The sequence below is a fragment of the Cynocephalus volans genome, chromosome X (genome assembly GCF_027409185.1).
Source record: "Cynocephalus volans isolate mCynVol1 chromosome X, mCynVol1.pri, whole genome shotgun sequence".
NCBI lineage: Eukaryota > Metazoa > Chordata > Mammalia > Dermoptera > Cynocephalidae > Cynocephalus > Cynocephalus volans.
Genome location: NC_084478.1, coordinates 43,058,122 through 43,077,593, shown reverse-complemented (window position 1 = coordinate 43,077,593; position 19,472 = coordinate 43,058,122). Strand labels below are relative to the sequence as shown.

Below are 19,472 nucleotides of genomic sequence, written 5' to 3'. Positions count from 1 at the left end.
AATGAAACTGGAAGGTAATACAAATCTTTCCATGAACTCTTCAAAGACCCCATGTGTATACATATCTCAGTTTGTATGGGTGCATGTATGTGTACTCTCAGTTCAAAAAGTCCTAATTTTTCTAAGATGATGCCAACTTATTTTTGATGCTTTTCTATTTTAGCCTCCTCCTCCACAGATCTCCCTACTGGTAGGAAAAAGGAACCACTAAAACATCCATTTTAGATCCCATGCAGAGATTCATGCCCAATAAGAGACCAGCAGAGTTTAAAAAAGGCTTTAGAAGTCTAAAGAATTTTAAGATTTCTTTTAATATTCTTAGTGATAACCTAAAGCATTTTTGAGCTCTTACAAATAATGTCATCAGCATTACTCTAACTTTATCAGTATTATTTTTAAAGTAACACTCTGGAGTTCTTTGATGTAAGGTGAATTTTATCAATATTGTTTTTTTCTGAAACACCCATTTTAAAAGAAACATACTTCTTAAGTAAGCAGGCATCCTTATGCTTAAATTAGACCTCAGCAAGTTTGTACAAAGTGTATTTTTCCTTTTAGGATGACATTAAATTTCCTAAATTATCTATACTTAAAAATCATTTTGTATTTTTTTATTAATGAGAGTAACAATTCTCTGAAAACATTTTGACCTATTTGGAAGATAATTTTTAATATACACTGAGGGTTTTTAAATTAATTTTAAATTCTGTATTAATGTTATGAAATTTATAGATCACTATAGGTTGTTATTAATATCAATAATACTAAAATGCTATTACTATTTATAGCTTAGAGTGTACTTTCATCCTTCTAAAAATGCTGTGTAAGGTAGACAATATTATTCTTCCTTTATTTTTAAAGTGAGACTCAACGAGGTAAAATGATATACCCAAACCTTCATGGCTCTTAAACAGAAGATATAAGGAGTCTATGCAAATTGCTCATGGACTTTTTTATTCATTCATTTATTCCTTTATAAAGTGTATTAAAAACTTATTATGTGCCAGGAAAAGTGGTTGGTACAAGGAATTCAAAGATGCAAAAAGCATATCTCCTTTCTAAGAGGCATCTAGTCTACTTGGACAAATAACTCTGTTAATATCTAACTAGAATGTGAAGCAGTAGTTAATAGAGGTTTTCGAAAAGTGGGGAAAGATTGTCTTGGAGAGTAGCTAATCTTAGGAGAGACCTATCTCACAGAATAAAGTGACACTGTACAGGGGGTGACATTCTAGGATGGAGCAGAAGGCCCAGAGTAAAACTGGGATTTGGATTGTTATGGGAGTTTTGGGATATTCAGTGTTTTGAGTGTAGTATACATGGTGGGCTATGTGAATGTTGCCATTGAGACTAAAAAGGAAGAAGGGATGGCAGTGTAGAAATTAGTTGGAGAGTGGGGAGAAACTGACAATAGGGAGAGATGAGTTGAAATATGCAAAGGAAAAGATATTAGGGGCTTTTGAGAAAAGCTATGGCAGTAGGGCTAAAGAAAAGAGGACAAATTAAAGAGTCATTTCTGGTTTAGAATTGATGGGAAATAGAGACAAGCATGGTGAGAAGGAAAGGGAGAAGGAAAGGTTGACCTCCGATTTCTAGCTTGAAAATCATTAACTAAAATTAAAAGTAAAAACTTAGAAGTGAAAGTAAGGAATTGTTGATATATATCATGTTTGATGTTCATGCAGAACATTCTGGTAAGGACAGTCCAAAAAACAGCTGGGTATATAGCTCAGATAAGGGAAAGGACCTGGAGCTGTGTCATAATCAACCTGTAGATAAGGGTTGATAAACTGCTCATTGTGTAAATCCAGCCCGCCATCTGTTTTTGTAGACAGTTTCGTTGAAATCCAGGCCACACCCATTTGTTTACATTTAGTCTATGGCTGCTTTTGAGCTGCAGTGGTAGAGTTGAGTAGTTGTAGCAAAGACTATGTCCCACCAAACTTAAAATTATTATTTTAATCATAATAATAAATAAATAAAATTATTTATTCTTGAGACCCTCGTAAAGTTTGCCAACCCTTGCTATAAGACGTTAGTTGAAACTTTGAGAGTGAATGAGATTCTACGGGGAAGTGTCCAGACAGGAAAGCTAAGAGTTTCACCTATGATAACTAGATTTTCCTTTGGAGGAAAATATCCCTGTCTCCTTTAAGCATGGCAAAAGAGTCCCCTGTGACTGGAAAGAGTTTATACCAGGTATTGATGTCAATGATACAGCTCAAGTCAAGTCTATCTTTTCTGTTGGTTAATATGGCAGTAATGAAAAGTTCTTATGAGAAAGAAGGGAAACAAAATGGATAGAATTTCAACATTAAAGAGAGGAAATAAAGGCATGAGGATGAGTTCCTAAACTCAAGCATTGTAAGCAACCATGTGAGAAACGTAAAATCAAAGTGCCACTCCAAGGATGTTTGAAGATTGAGAACCAGGCTCACAACCTAGGGAGCAGGATTAGGGATCAATGAAATAAACAGGGTGTTACAAAATAAAATGTCAATTCAGAGCTGTAAAAATACCAGCATTGGCTGTATTGAAAACAATAAAACTGAATGAGAAAGCTATCATTTATACCACTGTATTTGGTTATTTCTTTGCCTTGCTCTATAAATATTTCAAATTATAAAATTTTTATTAACAGTGAGAGCAGAACTAGCAGAGAGGGGGAATTGGAGGGGGGACAGACACTTTTCACTGCACACATTTTTCCACTGCTCACCCATTATTTCATACCGTATGCATGCCTTACCTAAGAAATTAAAATTTCATCTACTGCTTAGAAAAAAAAGTATATATTCTATTTCAAATCATACACAAAAACAAAATCCTGAAAGATTACAGACCTAAATAGGAAAAAACAAATTAATAAAGCTTTTACAACAAAATAGAGAACATATTAATGAACGTTGGGTAAAGAAAGTTTGCTTAATCAAATGTATGAAGCACTAATCATTAATAAATATAATAAACTGGACCACATTGTTTATCAATAGCTTCTGTACATCAAAAGACAGCATTAAGAAAGTAAAAACAAAAGCCAGAGCGGGAGAAGATATTTGGAATACACATATAATGATGAAGTGTGTATCCATAATATGTAGAATTCCTACAAACCATTAAGAAAAGAACAGATAATACAATAGAAAAATGGGAAAAGTTCTTGAAAAGTGAGAAGTGGCACAAAGAGGGTTTGTGGGCTGCTGTCGATGTTCTGTATCTTGACCTAGATGGTGTTTATAAAGTCATCACTTTATTGTAAATAACTAATGTGTTTTATGCTTCACAATAACATTGTCTTTTTTAAAAAATTGAAACAATCAATTATACATATTTGTAGGGGGCACAGGGGTACCTGTGTACAATGTGTGATGATCAAATGAGCATAATCAGCTTATTCATCATTACAAAACATAATCATTCTTTGTGTCCATTAACCAATTTCATCCTAACCCCTCCTCCCCCTTTCCTGCCTCTAGTAACCACAGTTATGTTCTCTCCTTCTGAAAGTTCAATGTATTGTTGGGATTGTTATTTTTCACTTTCTTTCCTTCTTTTCTTCTCTTTCTTCCTTCCTTCCTTCCTTCTTTCTTTCCTTCCTTCCTTCCTCCCTCCCTTCTTTCCTTTCCTTTCCTTCCCTTTTTCCTTTCCTTCCCTTTTCCCTCCCCTCCCCTCCCCTCCCCTCCCCTCCCCTCCCCATCCCGTCCTTTCCCTTCCCTTCCCTTCCCTTCCCTTCCCATCCCATCCCATCCCATCCCATTTATTTTTGGCTCCAACTTATAACTGAGAACATGCAGTATTTCTCTTTCTTTGCCTGGCTTAATTTACTTAACATAATTTTCTCCAAGCTCATCCATGCTGCTTCAGAATGGCAAAATTTCATTCTTGTTTTAGCTGAGTAGTATTCCATTGTGTATATGTACTACATTTTCCTTATCCAATCATCTGTCGATGGACACTTAGGTTGGTCCCATGTCTTGGGTATTGTAAATAGAGCTGCAACAAACATGGGAATACAGGTATCCCTTCAACATTATGACTTCGATTCCTTTGGGTATATACCCAGTAGTGGGATTGCTGGATCGTATGGCAGTAATATCTGTACTCGTTTCAGAAACATCCATACTATTTTCATAATGGTTGTACTAATTTACAGTCTCATCAAAAGTCTATAAAGGTTCCCATTTCTCTGCATCCTTGCCAGCATTTGTCATTCTCTCTCTTTTTGATAATAGCTAGTATAACTGGAGTGACATGGTATGTAAATGTGGTTTTGATCAGCATTTCCCTGATGATTAGTGATGTTGACCATTTTTTTAATGTACCTGTTGAACTTTTGTATGTCTTCCTTTGAGAAATATCTATTCACCTCCTTTGCCTATTTTTCAATTGGAGTATTTGTTTTTTTACTGTTGTTCCTATATATTCTGGATATTAATCCCTTGTCAGATGTATAGTTTGCAAATATTTTCTCCCATTCTGTGGGTTGTCTTTTCACTCTGTTGATTGTTTCCTTTGCTGTGCAAAACTTTTTAGTGTGATATAATCCTATTTGTTTGTTTTTTTCTTTTGTTTTCTGTGCTTTTGAGGTTTTATTCATAAAGTTTTGCCCAGTCCTATATCCTGAAATGTGTCCCATAATTTTTCTTCTAGGAATTTTATAATTTCAGGTCTTATATTTAAGTCTTTAATCCATTTTGAGTTGATTTTGGTATATGGCAAGAGGTATGAGGCTAGTTGCATTCTTCTATACATGGATATCCATTTTTCCCAACACCGTTTGTTTTAGAGTCTGTCCTTTACCCAATGTACGTTCTTGGTGTCCTTGTCAAAAATCAGTTTGTGTGTTGATTTCTGGGTTCTCTATTCTGTTCCATTGGTCCATGTGTCTGTTTTTATGCCAGTATCATGCTGTTTGGGATGCTATAGCTTTGTAGTATAGTTTGAAGTCAGGTAGTGTAATGCCTTGGACTTTATTTCTTTTGCCCAGGATTGCTTTGGCTATTTGGGGTATTTTGATGTTCCATATAAATGTTAGGATTGTTTTCCTGTTTCTGTGAGAACATCATTGGGATTTTCATGGTGATTGCACTGAATCTGTAGATTGCTTTGGGAAGTATGGACATTTTCACAATGTTAATTCTTCTGATCCATGAACATGGAATGCCTTTCCATCTTTTGGTGTCCTCTTCAATTTCTTTCAGTACTGTTTTGTACTACTCATTGTAGAGATCTTTCATGTCCTTGGTTAAATTTATTCCTAGGTACTTTAGTTTTTGGTAGCTATTGTAAATGGGCTTTCTTGATTTCTTTTTCTTCTTGTTCATTGCTGGTGTATAAAAACACTACTGATTTTTGTATATTGATTTTGTATCCTGTAACTTTACTGAGTTTGATCATTGGCTCTAGTATTTTGTTTGTTTGTTTGTTTGGTAGAGTCTTTAGGTTTTCCTATATATAGGACCATGTCATCTGCAAATGTACAGTTTGACTTTGTCTTTTCCAATCTGGATGCACTTTACTTCTTTCTCTTGCCTGATGTCTCTGACTACTACTTCCAATACTATGTTAAATAGAAGTGGTGAGAGTGGGCTTCCTTGTCTTGTTCCTGTTCTTAAAGGAAAAGCTTGCAGCTTTTCCCTATTCAGGATGATGTTGGTGGTGGGTTTGCCACATATGGCTTTTATCATATTAAGATGCTTTTCTTCTATACCTAATTTGTTGAGAGTCTTTATCATGAAGGGATGTTGAATTTTGTCAAATGTTTTTTCTGTGATTTGCATTTCCCGGATGCTGAGTGATGTTGAGCATTTTTTCATATGTCTGTTGGCCATTTGGATATCTTCCTTAGAGAAATGCCTACTTAGCTCTTTTGCCCATTTTTTAATTGGGTTGCTTGTTTTCTTCTTGTAAAGTTGTTTGAGTTCCTTATATATTCTGGATATTAATCCTTTGTCAGATGTATATTTTGCAAATATTTTCTCCCACTCTGTTGGTTGTCTTTTAACTCTTTTAATTGTTTCTTTTGCTGTGCAGAAGCTTTTTAGTTTGATATAATCCCATTTGTTTATTTTTCCTTTGGTTGCCCGTGCTTTTGGGGTCGTATTCATGAAGTCTGTGCCCAGTCCTATTTCCTGAAGTGTTTCCCCTATGTTTTCTTTAAGAAGTTTTATTGTCTCAGGGTGTATATTTAGATACCATCTAACCCCAGTTAGGATGGCTAAAATCCAAAAGACTCTGAACGATAAATGCTGGCGAGGCTGCGGAGAAAAAGGAACTCTCATACATTGTTGGTGGGACTGCAAAATGGTGCAGCCTCTATGGAAAATGGTATGGAGGTTCCTTAAACAATTGCAGATAGATCTACCATATGACCCAGCCATCCCACTGTTGGGAATATACCCAGAGGAATGGAAATCATCAAGTCGAAGGTATACCTGTTCCCCAATGTTCATCGCAGCACTCTTTACAATAGCCAAGAGTTGGAACCAGCCCAAATGCCCATCATCAGATGAGTGGATACGGAAAATGTGGTACATCTACACAATGGAATACTACTCAGCTATAAAAACGAATGAAATACTGCCATTTGCAACAACATGGATGGACCTTGAGAGAATTATATTAAGTGAAACAAGTCAGGCACAGAAAGAGAAATACCACATGTTCTCACTTATTGGAGGGAGCTAAAAATTAATATATAAATTCACACACATACATACACACACACACACAAACCGGGGGGGGGGGGAAGAAGATATAACAACCACAATTATTTGAAGTTGATACAACAAGCAAACAGAAAGGACATTGTCGGGGGGGAGGGGGGGAGGGAGAAGGGAGGGAGGTTTTGGTGATGGGAAGCAATAATCAGCTACAATGTATATCGACAAAATAAAATTTAAAAAAAAAAAAAAAAAAAAAAAAAAAAAAAAAATGACCCTCGAACATATGAAAACAATGTTCAAGGACACTCAGAAAGAGGCAGTGCTGGCCAGTTAGCTCAGCTGGTTAGAGCACAGCCTTATAACATCTAGATCCCCATACCAGCCAGGAGCCAAAAAAAAAAAATAAAATAAAATTTAGAGGCAAATTAAAAAAAAAAAAAAAAAAAAAAAAAAAAAAAAAAAAAAAAAAAATGTTTTTTCTGTGTCTATTGAGATAATCATATGGTTTTTGTCCTTGATTTTGTTGATGTGGTGTATTACATTTACTGATATGTGTATGTTGAACCATCCTTGCACCCCTGGGATGAATCCCAGTTGAAGATGGTGTATAATCTTTTTGATGTGCAGTTGTATTCTGTTTGCTAATATTTTGTTGAGGATTTTTTAAAAAATTTATCATTACACAATGTAAACTTTTTTTTTGGCCCTTTACCAATTTCTCCTAACCCTCCCCCCTCCCTTTGCATCTATGTTCACCAAAGATATTGGCCTATAGTCTTCTTTTTTCACTGTGTCTTTGTCTAATTTTGGTATCAGAGTGATCCCTGGCCTCATAAAATGAGTTAGGGAGAATGGCCTGTGTTTCAATTTTTTTGGAATAGTTTGAAAATATTTGTATTAATTCTTCTTTAAGGGTTTGGTAGAATTCAACGTTGTCTGAGACTTTTGTCATCTTCACAAAATATGAAATCCAAATGGCAAGTAAACATATAAAGAGTTTCTAAGTCTTATTAGTAGTCAGAGCTATGCAAATTAAAACTAAAATGAAATATCACTACATACTGACCAGAATGGTTGAAATTTAAAAGTCTGAGAATACCAAGTGGCAGTAAGAATATGGAGCAATTGGAAATTACATACAATGCTGCTTGAACTGTGAATTGTAAGTAGGAGTATAAACTTCATACCTTGCTACAGGTTGGAGTAAAAACCATTTGGCACTATTTAATTACATCAAAAATATACATAACCTATGGTTCATCAATTTCACTCCTAGGTATATACTATACAGAAATGCATGTGTTCACATTCCAGGTGACAGGTACAGGAATGTCCATAGCAGCATAATAATGGCCCCAAAGTAAAAACTACTTAAATATTTATTAACAGTAAAATGATTGTTGTGCTTTTAATGTGTACTGTGCAAAATTCAGATGTTGCTGGTGTGATAGTATTAAGAGGTGGAGCCTTTAAGATGTAATTAGACCATAAGGACTATTTCTCCCTTAGTAGGATTAAGCCCTTATAAAAGAGGCTTCACCAGCACATATTATTCAGCTAGCTTCCTCTCTTGCCCTTCCACCTTCTGTCATGTGACGATACAGCCGGAAGGTCCTCACCAGACACCAGATGCCAGTACCTGGATCTTGGATTTTCCAGCCTATGCTAAAATAAATTTCTATTCTTTACCAATTACCCAGTCTCAGGCATTTTGTTACAGCAGCACAAAACTTACTAAGACAATCATACAATGAAAATTTATACAACAATGAATAAGCAACAACATGGATTAATCTTAAAAGTAGAATTTTGAACAAATGAAGTGTCACACAAAGAAATACATATTGTATGGCTCCATTTATAAAACATTCAGAAACATGCAACCAAACTGTAGTTTTGGGAATGCATATTGAAATTGTAAAGCTTAAAAGGAATGATTACAATGAAAGTTAGGATGGAGATTATATTGTCAGGGCAGGAGGAGGTAGTGATTTAGAGAGGCTTTATGAGGGGTTTCTGGCTTCTGGAAATTTTTTGCTTGTTTGTTTCTTGGCCTGGGTGATGTTTACATGGGATTTCATGAATTCTTTCCTATATCAGTTATATTTCACAATAAAAGGTGTTTAAAAATAAATATATATAGCATGATCAAGAATCAAGCATGGTCAACCATGGATTCTATGCTGAAGTAATGATTCAGCTTCCATAAGCAGGCTAATGACATTGCCTACTTATTTACTTTAAATCCTGAAATTAAAGATAAAGTCATTTCTTATATATCTGATATCCGTCAGAGAGACACTGAGGTGTCTCGGATTCTATGTTGGTAATTTGATTTGCATTTAAAGGCCTAAGTCAAACCGAGGCAGAATAATAACAACAACAACTGCTACTGCTGTGCTACTATTTGCACACTGCCAGACACTGTTCTAAAAAATTTGTGTATATTTATTTATTTAACCCTCACAGTTAACCTTAGGAGGTAGGTACTACTTTTATGACCACTTTTCAGAGAGATTACTTGCTGGCCCAAGGTCACACAGTAAATGGTGGAATCAGAATTCCAACCTAGTCAGTCTGACCACTGCTATACCTGCCTAAAGAGTCATAATAATGGATTCAGCCTGTGTCCAGTGGTTGCACTAAGACTGTTACATAGATGGAGTGGAGTCTAATCATACATGTGTGGATCTGGCTTAGTATATAAGATAGGCAAGCATGAGCTTTCCAGTTAGTCTAGAAAGCTAGGAACAGTATCTTAGGAGTGAGAAATAAAAGGGGTTTTGGAAGGGTGAAGAGAGTAGAGCCATGAGAGAGTTCCTCAGTGTGAGTTAGGTCCTATAGAAAAAACTTCAGAACTGTTAGTATACTTAGGTTTTACTAAATAATTTTATTACTTGGAAAGTGGCGGGGGGCGAGGAGCAGCAAGGTACTATGATTTGGGGCAGATAACTAATTTAACTTTTATTTATTGGCACCTACATTTGGAAAATGAGACGTTAGCCAAGATCCTTCTTTCTCACCTAATCAAAGGTGAAATATGTAGGAAGAAATAATCAGCCACCCAATGCTGAATTTGCAGACCTACATATAAAGCCACAATATATATATCAGAAGGCTACTAAGATATTATTTATTTAAATCTATTTCGTGGAATTGAGCACCACCTTAATGGCCTGAAAGTGTTAAAGTGTGTCCCAAAGTACCTAAATTACTCCCTAAATATAATTTATACTCAAGAATAATCTGACTAACTTGATTTAGAGCAGCAGGAAATAAGTTATGCTGCACATAAATGAAGCAGCAGTGTAATTTTAAATACCGCTTGCATAGTGAATGAGAATTTTAGTATTTGCAAAATTTTAAAATCTCTTGATTTATTATCCATATGTTTATGCTGACATTTTTTTGTCCTTTATTTAGTTCGGTCTACATTTCCTCTTATTGCCAGGAAAGAAAAAAAAAAAAAAAAAGACAACATATTTTTCCCTTGGAAATAGTATTGAAGTTAAAACTTATATTTATTTCCCCAAATGCTATTTTTAACTTATATTGGTGTTTCTAGTTGTTCCTGCCTATTTCGTTACTCATGGATAGTCCAATTAATGGAGAGAGAGGAATTCAGGGAGCACAGTGATGAATTAGAAATTAAATTCATAAATGTAACATTGTAAAACCAACAAAATTTATATATATATTCATTTGGAATTTTCCTTGGTAAGAAAGAATTTAAGTTTATAAGTAGTTGTGATAAAAAATGGAATTTCACATAGTAATTCAAGATTAGATTTAGACTCTGCTATTAACAATGCATATTAAATGCTGAAAAGTATATTTTAAAATTTTATGTGATGCTTGAAATGGAGTTTAAAGTATTATTGCTCACATTAAATGTCATCGCATGTAAAGCACATGCTTTTATTCTTTAATATTTTGTTTGAAAAGAGTTACTCATTTTAACAGTAATTTTAATAAAATTAAATCAACTTTACAGCTTTCAAAGTTTTAGTAGTTGCTTGCTATATTGAATACTTTATACTTATATATTCATAAAGTGAAAGTGTAAGTCGTTTATATCAAGTCTTTAAGAATGCAAAGGGTTGGGTTGCAGGAGTTGGGGAGAAGAGAACTAAAGGGGAGAAGGACATTTCAGGAATATGAGATTGGTGTGCAAATTCACAATTCCTGTGGTAGTACCAGAGATGGGGAGAACTGCAGACAGTTCTGTGTGGCTGAGAAGCCCATCCTGTCTCACTTCTGTAAATGATGAGCTCAGGCCTTCAGCCTGTTCTTCTCTTTCTATCTCCAGCTCTGTCTTGTAGAACTAGGGGTACCATGATCAAGTGTATGGACCCTTATGATTTTCGTCTCTTGGAGGAATGTATAGGAAAGATAACCTTTGAAAAGGAAGAAGGATCAGGATGACAGGAGGGTTTGTGGAATCTGATGGAGGATGGTAATTAGCAGTGTTGTGAGTGGTAGAGGGACAAGTCTGCACAACAGGTCTGAGATTGGAAAGCTTTAGGGTGTGTGGCAGCACGGAATGTAGAGTGGGTATTTAAAGCATATGTGTTGAAGAAACGATCACCTCCTAGAAGCTGAAAGTGTTGGCAAGAGGGTGATTCAGGTGATTGGGTAGGAAAAAAAGCAAACCAAAAAGGGGACTTATGACTGCTACAAAGGCAGAGTGGTAAACTGTGACCAAATGGTAACTCTCTGTGCTCTGGTTAGCTGCTGCCTGTTTCTCAGCTGGAGGAGAGTTGGACATAGCAGTCATTAGCATGTCAGACTGCTATTTAAAATTATTTCAAAATTATTTTATTATTCTGACTCTCAAATTATGAAAAGCACATTGTGGAAAACCTGGACAACATAAAAATATATAATGAAAATTAAAATAAACTATAGTTTTACCAAGATGGAGCAATGTTACCTATGCTTCATAGCTTTTTGGATTCTCATTCAACAGTAGCTCTTTGACTCCAATGATACAAGTTTCTGTAAGACATACAATGTGCAGTTATTTTTTAAAGGGAATAATCTCGAGGTGTATTATTAGGTTATTTATTGTTTATTAAATACTACTGAAAATTTATGGATGCTAAATTGTTAGTAAATATGCAAAACATTCCCCAAATCATTTAGTTGCTGAAAGATATATCCTATTTGTTTAACCCTAAAGTACCATTAATTATGAAAGGCAGCATTCTTATTTTTAAACTAGCTTTTGGCTACCATTGGCTGCCTTTTTTATGCCACCAGAATGCTATCTCTTTTAGATGTTTTTTAAGGCTAGACATATAGTTATTTAATAAATGCAATATCTGACAGAATGAAATGTACATGTAGATACATCATTCAATCTTAGATAGACAGTAAAGAAGAAAAATAAGGAAAAAACTCTACAACTATCACTTTCAATTGTTTAACTGGTAAGGTGGGACTTCATCCTGGAAAAAGGAAATCCCCACAAGAGAGCATGTAAGGTGGTGGAAAGGCACCATTGAAAGCAGAGATATCTAGGTTAGAATCCCCTCTCTGCTATTTAATACTTTTTTTGCCCTTTGGCAAGTTTTCTCCAATGGAAAATGGTTATAATAATTGTTATGCTGCAGTGTTATAGGTTTCAGTGAAATGGTATGTGCATCATACAATAAAAACACAGACCCAATGCCTGGCTCATAGCAACTGTTCAATAAATATGAATTCCATTCCCTTTCTAATAAACCAGTAGGAAGATGTGGCATCATTTAAGTTATAATTTATTTCAAATTCCTACATGAAGGTAGAGGTCTGAAAAGATGTCATGATATTCCAAAGTACAATCTATTGCTTCTTAAGAGCAGACCTCAGAGAACATTAGCAGACTACTGTGCTCTGAGGCAGCCCCATAACCAGGCTTTTGGTTTAGTTCTAGCAGATTCTTGTTTGAACAGGCCCTGGGAGACCTGGTAGATCATAAGCCCCATAAGATTTCAAATCTTACTTTATAGCACTGTTTTTCACCTTGACTGTATGTTAGAATCACCTGAGTGCTTTTAAAAGTACATCATGTCAGAGTCCCATCTCCAAAGATACTGACTTCATAGGTCTGGAGTGAAGCCCCAGGATCAGTGTTTTGTTGCGGTTTTAATGCCTCAGATGATTCTTATGTGCAACTGTCTTAAGGTAAACGTAAAGCCATGGTTGATATCATTTCTTCCTCAGTCTCTTCTATGATCAGAAAATGACCAAATACCTGCCTCTTAGGATTCTTTTCATATGAGATATTAACACATTGCCCTGTACTAAGTTTATTCGGCATTCCACCCATCATCTGTTTTAGACTAGTTAGTTGACTAATTGCTTACATCTGAGGCTACAAAATAAATTACATTTGTCATCCTGGATACTTAATAATCTTAATGAATAGATAGTTTTTGATCAACAGTAATATTGAAACTGATGGACTTTATGAGATAATTTGATTCTGATCCAAAAAGTATTTTTGAAATTGAATATATAGTTTCCAACTACTTAATTTATTACAATGTTAACAAATTTTTAATTTCATGGAATTTTCAAAAGTTAAGTGTGATCATAGAGGAGAAAATGCTAATAGTCCAAAATAGTTGTTTCTATCTTTGTTTCTATCAAGAAATGTATTTAGTTTTACAGGGGAAAATTCCAACCTTTAATTTTAAATCATCCTTTCAATTCAATATTATTTTTGTTAATTGAAACTGAAATCTACAAATGCAAAAAACATCAGAATAATATCTTTGTCAATTAGACAAAAAATATAGCTATACCCACATCATTTGTTTTATATATCCGCTTATGTGTCTCGATCCATATTTTTCACCCCTAGGCGATTTGACAGATCTGTTGAAAAATGGCGGCGTTTTCATTATGATATGAAGATATTTAATCAATGGCTAACAGAAGCCGAACAGTTTCTCAAAAAGACACAAATTCCTGAGAATTGGGAACACGCTAAATACAAATGGTATCTTAAGGTAAGTTTTTGAGATTCGTTTTTCAAAATTGTCTTTTTCTTCACCATGTCATGACTGCTTAACTTCTTTATGTTCAGGTTGTGAAGGATGATGGAAATCTATAATTCCTCTTTCGTTGTCATCACTATACTTAGTAGAAAATCATCATAATGATCATGTTGGGAGACTGTGCTACAGACTTTTTGTGTCAGAATGAGAGTTAGCCTAGACAGAACTGGCTAATCTGATGAACTTCAAACTGTGATTGAATTGGTGATACAGGGAGACATCTTACAGCAGGGTGTACATAAGGCGTGTTTTTGCCTTATGTTGGAATCTGTCCAGAAGGAGAACTTGTGGTATACTTAGCAATAATGTAGTTGCTAGAAATATCCATCATGATCAAATTATGATAAAATTACAGTTTTGTTTCCCTAAAGACAATTTGTGGCATTGTAGCAATATTTCTATATATTCTATTGACAAAATGCCTTCTGAGATAGTCCAGAGGCCAAAACAATGCAGAGTTAATTGGTGGTACTTAATGACTTTTTTATGGCTTATGTTAATGGGATGCAACATATGGATTATAACCAGTGTATAGTTTGATTTTTAACTTGCTTTTTTTGAATATGCAGATAAAGATAAAATTGGATTGTGGAAGATATAATTTAGGTGATAAAATATATAGTTTAGGTATAAGTGATATTATGTTTATTACACCAGGGCTTAAGTATTTCTGCAAACTTTTTAGCTCAAATTGTGCATGTTGCAATTTTCGGTCAAGTGGACTTGAATTGTGGCCAATTTTTAATGCCAGAAAATACTGATTATGACAGATGAAGGCAAAGAAAACAGTACTTTATTAAATAGTTCAAACATTTCAAAATGCTGGATTCATGAAAGAAATACCATATTCAACTTTACATTTCTCCATTCTCAAATATTTTTGCATAGCAAATATGCCTTTTGATATTAAGGAATTAAGCATTTAAGACACCTATGTAGGTTACAAGTTATTTAAACACAAAAATGAATAGATTAAAAATTTTGTGTAACTGTGTGTATATCAGTAAAACTTGTATACACGCTAGCACTGGCATTTGGATATAGAGGAAATTCATGCATTTCCAATCTACTATCACACAGAAGATACATTTTAAAATAGCACTAAAATGAATTTTGAGCTAATACAGCATAACGAGGTCATTTCTGGAAGGCAGAAATATATTAGAGACATATAAGGTGTTCTTAGATATAAATCTCTTGCCTTTTTCAAAGATATTCAACCTAAGGGAGTTACATATTTTTAACCTGTGTTGTTATTATAAACTTAGTATAGTGTATTCTTGTTTCAAAAAGAATCAAGCAACATAGTAGTATATATATACTTCCATTCTACTCTCAAGAGGGTAGTTGTTTTTGTATAGATTTTGGTACATATTTCAGGTTGGGTTTTGGGAGAAGCCCACTCTGAAATGAAGATTGGCATGCAGAAGTTTTATTAGGGAATGCTTTAGGGATCAAACAATTTGTTTATGATGTGCCTTGGTGTAATTTTCTTCATGTTTCTCGTTCTTGAGTTCTGTTAAGCTTCTTGGATCTTTGGGTTTATTGTTTTCATCAAATTTAGAAATCTTTTGGTCATTATTTTTAAAAATAATAGGACTAATTATACATATATTAGGCAGCTTAAAGCTGCCCCACTACTCACTGATGTTATATTCATTTTAATCTCAGTCTTTTTTCCTCTACAATTTACTTCATAGAATTTTTATTGTCAAATTGACTAATCTAATACTTTGCAATGTATAATCTGTGGTTAATATCATTTAGTATATATTTTTAACATCAGATGTTACTTTTATCTTTTAGAAGTGTGATTTGGGTCTTTTTACATATTCTGTGTGTCTACTCAACATGTTCAGTCTTCAAGATGACATGAAATACAGTTATAATAACTGTTAGAATGTCATAGGTGTATTTTCTGGATCTATTTTAGTTGATTCATTTTTCTCTTCATTAATGATGTTATTTTACTGCTTCTTTGGATGCTTAGTGATTTTTTGTTATATGTCATACATTGTGGAATTTAACTTGTTCAGTGCTTGGTATTTTTGTATTCAAGCAAATATTCTTAACCTTTGCTCTGGGGCATGGTTTATTTACTTCAAAACAATTTGATCTTTTGGAGGTCTTTCTTTTATACTTTGTTACAACAGCATAAGTCTTAAGCTAACTTTGCCCCAGTACTAAGGCAAAACCCTTCTAAGTACTCTTTCTGTGGCTTTGTGAATGATGAGGTTTTCCACTGTGGTTGAGGAACAGACACTGTTCCCAGCTGCATGTGAGCTCTGGTGGATTGTTCTCTTTAATTCTTTTGTGTAGTTGTTTCTATAGCCTTGGGTAGTTTTCTCATGGATATGAGCTGAATAGAACTCAACTGAAGACTGGAAGGGAGCCCCTCTGTATATCTCCAAACTTTTCTCTCTGTGTATTTATCTCCTCTCTGGTATTCTCCCCTGTGATTTCTAGCCACCTCAGCCTCCTCGGACTCTCAACTCTATCTCCTTAACTCAGGAAGGTCTCCTAGCTTTGTGAGAGTTCCCTCTTTCTTTGTTTTAACCTGGAACTCTCTCTAGACAGTAAGGTGGGGCAATTGTGGGACTCTGTTTCTGATCTTTCAAGTATCATTGTCCTTTGACGTCTGATGTCCAATGTCTTGGAAAACCATTGTTTCATATATTTTGCCTGTTTATGCAAAGTTTTTCAAGGACGTGGTTAAATTTGGTCCCTTTTACTCTAACTTGGCAAAAAGCAGAAGTCCAAAAAATTTTTTCGACGTCATTTGACCTTTTAATATATTACTGCTACCCAATCTTGCAACTATATAATAATTTTAAATGACTGAAGAATGTGTAAAAGTTTTCACTTCTTGACAGACTGGTTTACTTAAAATTGATGAACATTTATCGAAACTTTTCCCCTTAAATGGAGAATTTGAAATGACTATTTTATTGATTCAATTTCTTTCTCAATCTATAAATAAAATAAGACTGGGAATTATAGATGTCCAGGGAAAAGTTCTTCTAGCTAAGGAGCTGTGAATGATATCACAAATCCTCTAAACAGTTAAAGTGCTTCTTTTCTGGTGATTTTAGGTCCAAATTTATGCACATGTACACATGCACACATACATGCATACACACGTGTGTGTACACATACACAAACAAACACACAAGATGTCTGAGGTTATCTTTCCATTTGGGGTAAGTTTCTGAAATATGGTCCAATGAGACACTATAAGACACCTCCGTTGATAATGTAAATGGAAGCTTTGGTAAATTTGGCTATCTTGGCTATTATCTTTGTTTATTGACTAATAATGAACAGGAGAAAGATTTTGAATATTTTCTATAAAATTATTTAGAAAACAGAAGGTCGGCAGTGCCTGATAGCAGCAGACTGATTTTTTGGCATGAACCACTAATGGTTCCTTTGAGGAAAATAAACCAAGCAGCCTATATATTAAACAAATGTATACAGAGAGACATTGGAGCTTGAAGCTTCATATGTACAATTTTCAGTGAAGAAATAATTTCTTGATATGAAATGAAACAAAAAACTATATGTTGTAAGCTTGTCCATATTTATTTCTATCAAACTGCATTCTATTTATTATTTTCACTTAAAAAACAAAGAGAAATCAGTGCCCTAACTGCCATTTGGTGTTGTCATTCAAAATAAAGTGACTGCCAATACCAGAAAGATGGTCTGGATCTATGCATCTTAATTATTTTTTCTATGTCACAAGTGAATGATAAAATTAAATATATGAATTAATATTTTTAAGATTTTTCCAAGCAATATGTCATGCAACCATGGGGAATCTCTTTTAAAATATCACATTTTTTTTTTTTTTTACCAGAGAAGATATCAGTGATGTTATATGCCACTAGAAATTGGTTTGTTAATTTATCCAATTATCTCTTCATGTGTTTAGGCTCTAATAGAAGTGTACAAGGGTGGTTAAGAGGTTGATGCTAGATTCAGAAAGGTTGGGTTCAAATTCCACCTACTTAAGCTTAGTAGCTGCAGAGTCTTGTGAAAGTGTCTTAATTCTCCCCCTCGTCTCTGCTCTCTCTTCTCTAAAATGAAAATAAAAATGAGATCTGTACAAAGTACTTAGAATAGCATTTACCACAAAATAATTACTCATTAAATGTAATCCTTTATTATAACTAATCAATCTTCACAAATAATTAGCTCATAGCTACAAAAACTAGAATTTATTTACTGAGTTATTTGTCCCTACATATCTGAAATAGAGAATTACCAACCTGAAAATATTATTAAATCTTATTTTTATGTGGTATGATATCTTCTCAAAGAATAGCTCTTGTCTTAGGAATTGAGGAAAATTCCAAGTCAGCCAAATACATCCGCTTCATATAGCTGACACTTCTGCCTGCTCATTTTCTAACTAACAAGAAGAAATGTTAACAGGAATTTTCAAAGGGAAAGCTAAACACCATGAAGGAAGTTTATGAAAATAATGTTAACTCATATAGTGACAGAGTGAATTTGTGTGCCATCAAGTAGGTGCCTTGAATGAAAACGGGAAAGTAGAAATCATAAAATGCCCTAACATTTAGATCTAGCATGTTCTTCCAGACTAGCAAGAAATAGGTTTTAAAACATAAGCTGTTATTGAATGGAATTAAAAGTTTTTGCAGTTGCCAGTAGAAACAATAAAAGTCACCATTAGATTAAGTATTTTCAAAAGGTGAATATTCTTCCCATGAATAGAAATGAATCCTGTTTGTTTTATGGGATATGGCTGCTTAGTGAACCATCATAAAAATTAGCAGCATCTTCTAAGGAATGTTGCCAGGAACAAGCGTGAGATCTTGAAATCTTAAGAAAGTCCATTTGAAATGAACTTTAAAAAGTAAACAGTAGTGAAATTGTTTAGATGAAACTTTTTAAGCTTTAAATCAGCAAATGTTAAGCAAATATAGGGAGTGAAACAGCAATAGGTTATTTTGACATGAATTAACTTCTGTTTTTAGGCAAAATATAGTCTTGTTAATGTTAAGTTAATTAGTTTTCTGGTGTATCCTGCAATGTTACTGTGTTTTACTGTTCCATAACTTATATTACATGGTAGATTTGAAATATATTTTTATAGGTTACTGTAAACTCAATCAAAAACTGTTAACTTTCTTCCATAGTAATAAATCTTAATTCATTGTCATTGAAGATATTTATTTATTTATTTATTTATTTTTATTTATTTTTTTTTTATAGCTACTCAGCATATATATTATGGCACATACTAAACAAACATTTGCCCGGACTGACATTGCTATACATCCAGGAACCCCTTTCTGGATTTCAGAAAGGGTTTCATTTCATTTTCTGTTTTCTAAAATGGTGTAGGTTGGGAATGTCAAAGCAGGAAGAAAATTCTTAATAGAGTAGTGGTATTCTTTCATGTCTACGTACCTCCAGAAGGCTGTTAAACCAAGTGGAGAGTAAGTACAGAGAGGAGGTCTTGTTTTTGAGGAGTAGATTCGTCTCTTGGCAGCTTTAATCAAGATTCCTTTGACCCATGCCCTGGGCAAAGTAATACTTTCCCTACATTATCTTGCATGATCCTTTCAGTAAGCCTTTGAGGGATAGGTTATCCTTTGCATTTTAAAGTTAAGGAAAGAAGTTAAGTAACTCGCCTAAATAAGTGTCTGAACCAAGAGTCTAACTCGGCTCCTGACTCCAAAGCCAAAGAGCTTTGTGCACCTGACTGTGTGTGTACATTGACGACGTGCTT

At 34.3% G+C, this 19,472-nt stretch overlaps 1 protein-coding gene across 2 annotated transcripts in view; it reads left to right on the top strand.

Moving 5' to 3' along the window:
• Nucleotides 1-19,472, top strand: part of DMD (dystrophin) — a 2,107,999-nt gene that overhangs the window by 998,810 nt on the left and 1,089,717 nt on the right. For both annotated transcript variants that reach the window (XM_063083086.1, XM_063083084.1), the window contains exon 44: nucleotides 13,516-13,663. In XM_063083086.1, coding sequence (XP_062939156.1) covers nucleotides 13,516-13,663 — 148 coding nt within the window. The remainder of the gene's footprint in view (nucleotides 1-13,515; nucleotides 13,664-19,472) is intronic.